Source organism: Geotrypetes seraphini, chromosome 6, assembly GCF_902459505.1.
Source record: "Geotrypetes seraphini chromosome 6, aGeoSer1.1, whole genome shotgun sequence".
NCBI lineage: Eukaryota > Metazoa > Chordata > Amphibia > Gymnophiona > Dermophiidae > Geotrypetes > Geotrypetes seraphini.
The window spans coordinates 245,457,639-245,467,103 of NC_047089.1; the positions used below are offsets into that span (position 1 = coordinate 245,457,639).

At 40.2% G+C, this 9,465-nt stretch overlaps 1 protein-coding gene across 2 annotated transcripts in view; it reads left to right on the forward strand.

Moving 5' to 3' along the window:
* Positions 1 to 8,988, forward strand: part of ACE2 (angiotensin I converting enzyme 2) — a 91,214-nt gene extending 82,226 nt beyond the window's left edge. For both annotated transcript variants that reach the window (XM_033950222.1, XM_033950223.1), the window contains exons 17-18: positions 6,963 to 7,157; positions 7,980 to 8,988. In XM_033950222.1, coding sequence (XP_033806113.1) covers positions 6,963 to 7,157; positions 7,980 to 8,130 — 346 coding nt within the window. In that variant the 3' untranslated portion in view covers positions 8,131 to 8,988. The remainder of the gene's footprint in view (positions 1 to 6,962; positions 7,158 to 7,979) is intronic.
* Positions 8,989 to 9,465: the final 477 nt, after the last annotated feature.

Sequence of the window (9,465 nt, forward strand, 5' to 3'; positions counted from 1 at the left end):
CTTTCTAGTAAAAAGGCATATGAGTCTTGATCCAGTTGTAGAGGGCATTATCTACCTTTTTCTCTGTTCTCCGCCTCCTGCATCTCTGGGCTGTGCCCCATCTCCTCAGTTCGTGTCAAAGCAGTTGACAAATTCCATAAGAGGAGGGATAAGGAGGTGGGAAACGGGTTACTCCCTGACCAGCCCATTCTGTTCTGATCTGCAACAAGTCAAAGGGAAAAAAAATCAATGCCAATATAAATATAACGGAGATCAAGGTGGAAATGAATAAGCCAATTACCACTAACACTTATGTAGCACGCAAGCCTCTCGCTATTCTCATTGAAACAGAGAGATCAATCAGTATTCTTCGGATCTGTCTGCCAACAAACACCAACAACCAGAAATACATACAGTACATGTTTGAGCCTACAAGCAGCCTAATTGAAATCTGACAGGCCAGGCCTTTAAGGCTCATATGCCTTTCTACTAGATAGATTATCGAGGTAAGAACCTAATCTTCCCTTCTAGTGCAAAAGCATTTGAGTCTTGAACCAGCGCAAAGCAGTCCCCTAAGTCTAGAGTGAGGCAGATGAACCTGCTGTGGGTACTGAGGACCCAAAATTGGAGTTCTTTCATGCTGCCACCTCCACTTTGTAGAAGTTCATGAAAGTATGAAAGGTGGACCATGTAGTCGTCCTACAAATTTCCTTGAGCGATACTGCCCGGAACTCTGTCAATGAAGAAGCCACACCCCTCACAGAGTGTGCTTTATTGTACAGAATATAAAATTAAAAATCAGAACTACAAACTAATAATATAAATCTAAATGGACAGGACATTACAGACATATTGGAGACAGAAGGATATGGGGGAAATCTATAAAATATATAGAATACTACAACATTTAATAGAATAGTAGGACATTTAAGGGAGGTATTATAGGAAGGAAGGATCTTGTTTGAGCAGTAATTAATTATCAGTAATTATTAGTTTCTAGTTTTTTTAGTTTCCTTATTTTTGATATATCATTTATCATACAGGTATCTAAACGGATTACAATAAAATGTAATATATAGAGATTTTTTAAAAAAAGAATAAAAACTTATCTAAGCAAAGAAAATAGGGAACAATTACGCATAGACAGACGTACATGATACATTAGGAGAGGATAGGAAGGAGAGATTAATAAATACATCGAGATGAAAATAAAAATCAAAGAGGAGAATGGAAAGGGAAGTACATTTAGGTTGGGGAGGTCACTTCAACAAAAGCATTTTGGTTGTCTTGGGATTTCTGCAAATGATAATCAATTTTCATAGGAAATGGAATTTACAGAGTCTTTAAAGAGGAACGTTTTAAGTTTGGATTTAAATTTATCTAGAGTTTTCTAGATGAAGATTGGCGAGAAGAGCATTCCACAGAGAAGATGGATATGCATGAGTGTCATAAAAGAGTTCTCGTATTGAAGGGATGGTGAGCAGGTTTTGATTGCTAGATCGAAAGGTCCTGCAAGATGCATATGGGATTAAAAGTTTATCAATGAAAGTTGGTTGATGGGAGTTTTTCATTTTGAAAGCAAGAAATAGTATTTTATAGGTGAAGCAGTGTGTGATGGGCAGCCAATGAGCTTTGCAGAGAAGAGGAGTAACATGATTGTACTTTTTTGCATGGTAGATAACTTTAACAGCAGTGTTTTGTATTAATTGGAGGCGACGGGTTTCCTTCTGGGTTATTCCTTGGTAGAGAGCATTACAGTAGTCTAGGATTGAGACGACGAGGGAATGAATCAGTATGTTGATTGAAAGGAGGTTGAGAAGGGAGGAGATAGAATGAATTAGTCATAACTTATGAAAGCATTTTTGTGTTACAGCCAGGGCCGGATTTTCCTATAGGCTCACTAGGCTTCAGCCTAGGGCCTCAAGATCAAGAGGGGCCTGCATTCAAATTGTTAGCAAAATTAAAATTACACTATTCTAAAAACAGTGAACACTAAAACACTGAACCGAAAATAAGGAGAAATTCTATGTTTCGGGATCGGAACCGGCTCCGGCCGCAACGGGGCGCCGACTCGGCTTCTCCCTTTCTTTTTCTCGCCCTGGGAGGAGGATCGAGGAGGAAAAGACGTCAGTCTGGAAACAGCTGGGCAAAGTCCAGCCCCGCGGGGAGAGAGGCAAAACGTGGATCCGTCAGGACAGGGCAGCCCAGACTGCATCGGGGGGGGGGGGGGGGGGTTTCGGGGGAGGGGGGATGGGAGGCAGGCAGGCTGGCATCGGAGGGGGGGTGGGGAAGTTTAATGGAAGGCAGGCAGACAGGATGGCATGGGGGGTGTACAATGGAAGGGGGATGGGAGGCAGGCGGACACCGGAGGAGGGGTGAGGTGAGGAAGGACGCACTGGGGGCACTATGGACATAGGAAGGGGCAATGTTGTGTGTTATGTTTGATTAGTTATTGTTACAAGTACTATATATGGTGCTGAGAATAAATGTCCAAATAAGTGTTCTCGACTTTTTTTTATTTATTATCCGTGTCACATTTTTTATAAAGGTTAGTACCAATAACAACATGTTTCATTTAACATATTGATATATATCACAGTAATGATGTATTTTATTATCTCTCATATAATTTACAAACTTAAAAATGGGAGGTGAAAGGGCCTCATAAGTGGAATAGCCTAGGGCCTCTTTTCATCTAAATCCGGCCCTGGTTACAGCACTGATTTGTTGGTGGAATGTAAGATATTTATCCAGGATAATGCCAAGAAGTTTAACTTTACTGTCCATTACTGACCCAGAACTGACCTCTCATTTTGCAAATGTTAGAATTTTTGACCTATTCATAAGGCCGCAATAAAATTTTATTTTTCATCAAAAAGTAAAAAATACATAGTAAACATAAAACAATCAAGTAAAAAAAGTACACAAATTAAAATGAGCCAGCACTAAAAAATTGTAACAGTCAAAAACATAACTGTAAAATAAAGTCAAAGAAAAACCAGAAAGCATATCACGACGCCTAAGTTAATTAAGAAACACCTCTTAAAACAGTAAAAAAAGTACCAGAATTGCATCTCTGTAGGCACTTTAGGCTGCCTAACACCGCTGTGGGCATGGTTATTGCCGGAAGTGGTGTTAGGCGGCATAAAGTACCTGCATTGGCCTGATTCGTGACAGAGTTAGGCACCAGAGACATAGGCCTGGAAAAACCTGACCTATATTTCCGACGCCTATCTTTCCCAGATGCATGATGCTACCAAGTTGGGCACCTACCGGTTAATTAATTTTTAAAACTGTTTTTAATCAGTTTTAATGGCACTTTCAATTAACAGCGCCAATTAAGCCAATTAAAAAATGTAGGCGCCTATCTTTGGGGCCTAAGTGCAAAGGCTGTTTTTAGAATAAACTCAGGTGTTCCGCAAGGATCTTTGTTATCCCCATTATTATTTAACATTTTTTTGGCACCATTATTAACTCTCGGACAATCATTAGGATTTAAATTCTATGCTTATGCAGATGATATTAAGAACATAAGAATAGCCTTATTGGGTCAGACCAATGGTCCATCAAGCCCAGTAGCCCGTTCTCACGGTGGCCAATCCAGGTCACTAGTACCTGGCCAAAACCCAAGGAGTAGCAACATTCCATACAGAATCCAAAGAATAGCAAGATTCCAGAATCCCAGAGAGCAACAAGATTCTAGAATCCCCAGAATACCAACATTCCATTAGAGAAATTCAAGAGATTATTACTACATGGCTAGAAGAAAATAAATTGAAATTAAATCCAGAAAAATCAAAGATGATTGTGTTTAATCAGAGGGAAGAAATTAATTTACCATTTTGTGTTCAATTAAATAGCATTGTTATTCCTAAAGTCATTTCGGTAAAGATCACAGGAGTAATACTGGACTCGAAATTCACTTTTCGGGACCAAATAACTTAAAAGGTTAAACTGAGATTAATTTGTTCTCTTTCATCAATTCTATTTCCTTCAGCATTGAATATAATAATTCATTCATTCGTCATTCAACAAATTAACTCTCTTTTAGTAGGAATAAATAATAAGGAAATACGAAGAATTGAAAATATTCAAAACACAACAATTAATTTAATTCATAATGCGAAGAAGTACGATCATATTACTCCTGTACTGAAGCAGGCTCATTGGTTACCAGTTTCTCAAATGATTTCATAAAAAATTATTTTGTTAGTTTTTAAAACTTTAATGACAAATGAACCATCTAATCTTTAATTTATAACAATTTTTATTGAATGAATCAAGTAAGAAATACAATAAGATAATACAAAAATATATTCATTACAATAAGAATCATCATAATAATATTTCATACCTATTTATATCATTCCTTCAAATTAAATTTCCACATGAACTAATCCAATCTTATCTACACCCCCCCTTAATTCCATCCCCTACCCTCCTACCTTTCCCCCCAAATGAAAACCCCCACCCCGGATGAAAGTTGACAAAAATAAAGAAATAAAATAAATATCTCGAATGTAATTAGATAACCTAAGTTTCATCGTAAATCATTGAGAACCAAACTTCTTATTCTTGGTGAAAGATTCTGAATATAAGGATCCCAAACCTCCATAAAAAGACGAGTTTTTCTAGGCGAACGTCGTACCTCCCAACTCTCAAATAAAAATAAACGATGCATTTGATTCCTCCAATGCCAGAAACTTTGATTCCATATTCATCATGTAGACCACTTAGATCTCTGGATCAGAAACAGTTATTCCCTCATATAGAGAAGTAGTTCATGAACATATATGACATTCCTCTTTTTTTAGTTCGTGACCCTACACTTTGGAATTCCTTACCCAAAAATATACGACTAGAATAGGGTTACCAGATTTTACTTTAGTAAAATCCGAACCCCTAGACCTGCCCCCAGGCCCGCACAGTTCTACCCATCCCCACCCCATTACGCTTCAGTCCCAACCCCAATACCACCCTCGCTCCCCCCCCCCCCCCGCTGCCTGGACATGCGCGTGACCTCATCGCGTGTCATCTGCGCATGCCCGAATGACGTGATTTCAAGGAAACTTTTTCAAAACCCGGACAAAGTGATGGGTTTGGAAAAACCGTCTGGACCCCCGGACATGTCGAAAAGGAGGATATATCTGGGAAATACAGATGTTTGGTAACCCTAGACTAATCTAATCTAATCTAATCCTTAGGTTTGTATACCGCATCATCTCCACGTTTGTAGAGCTCAACGCGGTTTACAGTAGGAGAAATAGGAAGGAACTACAACAGAGGGTTAGAGGTAGAAGTGTGAAGAAAATTTACAGGACTTTGGATGCCAAGATATAAGAGTTTCCTCGATTCCTAAGTTGGAGGGAGAGTTACATTTTTTGAGAAAAGCCAGGTTTTCAGATGTTTGCGGAAAACTTGGAGAGAGCTCAAGTTCCGAAGAGGGGAGGTAAGGTTGTTCCAGAGCTCAGTGATTTTGAAGTGGAGGGAGGTCCCTAGCTTTCCTGTGTGGGAAATGCCTTTTAGCGAGGGGAAGGATAGTTTTAATTTGTGGGAGGATCTGGTGGTATTAGGGTTTGAGGAATTCCAAGAAAGAGGGATAAAGGGAGGGAGGATACCATATAGGATTTTGAAAGTTAAACAGGTGCATTTATAGTGGACCCTGGCGATTATTGGAAGCCAGTGGAGCTTGGCCAGGAGCGGGGAGACATGGTCAAATTTACTTTTAGCGAAGATGAGCTTGGCCGCAGCATTCTGAATCCGTTGGAGTCTGTGGAGGTTTTTCTTAGTTAGGCTTAAGTAGATAGAGTTGCAATAGTCCAATCTGGAGAGGATGATGGATTGGACAAGGAACTTAATTTTTTTTAAATCAAAATTAAAAACTTTTTGTTGATGCTTTTACAGTATATAATTAAAATGTGTAGATTTGCAGCAAACTATTGAAAGAGAAAATAGAAACACATTACCTTAAATCTTATGTTTTATCCTTTCGCTCCTTTTAAATCCAAAAATAACAGAAAATCCCTTCTTCAATACTTTCCACATTCTTCTTGTGCATATTTAATGATCATTTAAAGTTCAAAAAATATAAGCTCAGAGACACGGCAGCAAAGACAAGGGGCGAACCCCACGAATGCTGCCTCATCACCCAGTCATTGCATATAGTTCAATAAGTGTAGAAATCGCAGTAGTCAAAACAGTTAATACGCCACTACAAATTCGTTGAGAGACTTATCTTAGTCAGGGGTTCCGACGTGGCCCGTTTCGATCCTGTGTCAGGGAACCGAATATGTTTATAGTCAAAAACTTACAGGGTGGTACTGTCTCAAAAAAAATATATAGGAAGATGTTTCCAAAAGGCTAACTCCTCCACCTGTTCTCTGAGCATATATATTTTTTTAACTTTAAATGATCATTAAATATGCACAAGAAGAATGTGGAATGTATTGAAGGGGTGATTTTCTGTTATTTTTTATATATTCGCTTTAATTATGCCAATAGATAAAGTACCAAGGTTTTGGTTTCCCCATATATTTGTTTTGACATTCCCCCTCTTCTACAAAACCACGCTAGCGGTTTTTAGCGCAGAGAGCTCACGACATTCATTGAGTTCCCATGAGCGTCGGGAGCAGCGCGGGCCATTCACCGCGGCTTCCTGTGCTAAAACCTTAAATTGTATTTTGAATTCTAAGCCACCAAGAAGGTTTTACCATAAAGTGCGGGATAGAATGTATTAATCAACTTGGAAACTTGAAGCTTATCTGTCGGTAGCTGTGCCTACCATGTCCCCTGTAGTTCTCTGCCCATAAATCTGCCCCGTTTCCACGTGTTCACTGCTTAGCATAGTTTAGTGAAAAAGCCCCAAATTCCTTTTATGGTTCATGATTTAAGGTCAGAGTTTGATGTAACATTTGGGTATGTTTATGTTTTATCGGGAAACACTTTCTCACGTCTCCTTGTCATTATTTTGCATCGGTTGACAGATTGTCTCGAGGACGGATTAACAGCGCTTTTCTACTGGATGACAACACTCTGGAGTTTGTGGGTATCCTTCCGACGCTGGCATCACCTCCTGAGCCGCCATTCACTGTCTGGCTGGTTGTGTTTGGGGTGGTCATTGGCCTGGTGACTGTTGCATTTATTGCTCTCATTATCTCTGGGCAGCGAGATCGGAAGAGGTAGGTGATATATGGGGAGGCACTGGGCATAGGGGATCTCAGTACTTACAGGCTGGTTATTAATGCCCTGTTTCCCCCCAAATAAGACCTACCCTGAAAATAAGCACGAGCATGATTTTTAAAGATGCTCCTAATATACCATATTTTTTTTGCTCTATAAGACGCACCTGACCATAAGACGCACTCACCTATAGAGGAGGAAAACCCAAGGTTTTCAAGGTTCAAGGTTTTATTAAAATTGGATTTAATCACTTATTTAATTTCTAAGCAACTTAAAAATATATAAAAAACAGAGCTTGAACATAAAAATGCCATTAACAATATCATTAACACTTACATAAAGAAAACAATTACAAAGAAACATCAACTAATACTTGGCATATTAAAAAAAAAAATTACCACCACTCTGCCCTGTAGCCCCTCTGGTGGTCTAGTGGTAGGCCGGGACAGGGTCTTATAGAGCGATAAACTCATAGGCAGCGTAGGCACCTCCTTAGGCAGCACAGGCACCCCCCTGTAGGCAGCACCCCCCTCCCCAGTACCTTTTTTAAAGTCCGTTGGAGCTTTCCGCACTCCTACCTATCTCCCTCACTGGACGGCTGTTCTGTTCGGGCAGAGTGGTGCCATCAATTCTCACAGAATGGGGCGGGGACATGTGTCCTCTTTTTCCAGATGCAAAATCTGGTAACCCTAGGTCTGGGGAGGGTGTAGGGAGGGGGGATGCACGCGAAAGGCTCATTTTTCCAAAGTGACTTTTATTCCTGGAAAGCCCTCAATGCCCTTTATACTAATCAGCCCCTCTTGCTCTTTTCTGTGTTGCAGGAAAAAGAGGATGGAGAGAGAGAAAGCAGCACAGCATTTGGAAAATGAGTATCCCATGGAAAATGAGTATCCCAATATTGTCGTCAACGATGCGGAAGGAAAAATTAACCCTTCTTTTGTCGCAGAGAAGAGTGCATTGACAGCATTGTAGAACAAAGATTTGGCTCATTCCTTGGGCATCTGAACACTATTAGTAACATAATAAATGATGACAGAAGACCATACCATCCATCTGCTGAGTTACTCCTTTCTAGTTGGCCAACCTCAAAGCATGACCACCTTATCATAGAGATGTTTTGTCTTCTTTTTCCTTTGCACTCCACCATCCTGGAGAGCTGAACAGGCAAGATCTCCTTTTCAGTTCACAGCCAGCACCTCTCCCCTTCCCGTTGCCAACCACGAAGTGCCAAACGGCTAGCACAACCAGCATGATTCTTAGGTCCCTCTGGCCTTTCTGTACAGCTGTGCACCAATAGGGTGACGGAAAGAGTATGACGAACCTTCACCATACTTTTAATGTGGAAGGAGGAGAGTCTTGCCCGCAACCCACTGTCCAAACAACGTCAGTTCCTGGGGAGTGAGATCCACCATCTCCAGTCCCTAGAGACTGCAATCCACTGCCGCCATGAACCCGCTGCACCAATGAAAACTTCTACCACTTACCGGCTTGTGCTGCCGAGATTTCGGATTCCAGAGAAAACATCCACAAGGTTTACTGTCCAATATATTGAACTGAATTGTTGCAATATTTATTAGAATACTCCACATTGCTGCCTTATAGCATCAGTCAAGAATTATGATCAGTTGTGCATAATGTACACTGTTCTTTGAAACTAAGATATTTAACGAAAAGAAACCTCCAGCTGTGTTCTGATGTACTGTTCTGTACTATATATGCCATGTTAAACTAATAACTAATCGAAGTAGAATGTAGAAACAAAATCCATGCGTATTTGACTTACTATACAAAATACTCCTTAATAATACTATATTAGACTAAGAACTAATGTGCCAGTAGTTTTTGTTACACTCTATTCATTTGTGTGATTAACATTGGGCCGATATATTACAACAGAATTGAAGGTCTTGCTGTGACCCTGTCCTCAGCTGTAGACAACTTCTGGTCTTTCCATTCATGGGTTGCTAGATGTTTATTCTGAGGAGACTTGTAGGTAAGTGGTTGAGTTGTAGGGAGAGTAGATTAGGGGGATGGAGTTAATTTGGATGGGGGGGGTATTGGCTTGTTATCATGGATCAGTAAGGCGTAGCAGTACATCAATTCTTATATTCTTGTGTGAGCCAAGTATAGAACAGTGAAGCCATTGTGACATCACTGATGAGTTTGACTTTTAGGCATTGGTGGAATGAGGCTCTGTGACATCACAATCTCAGTTCTGGAATGTTGCTGCTCTTTGGGTTTCTGGAGGTACCTGTGACCTGGATTGGCCACTGTTAGAAAGGGGGTCTAGGGATCTGGTTTTCTAAA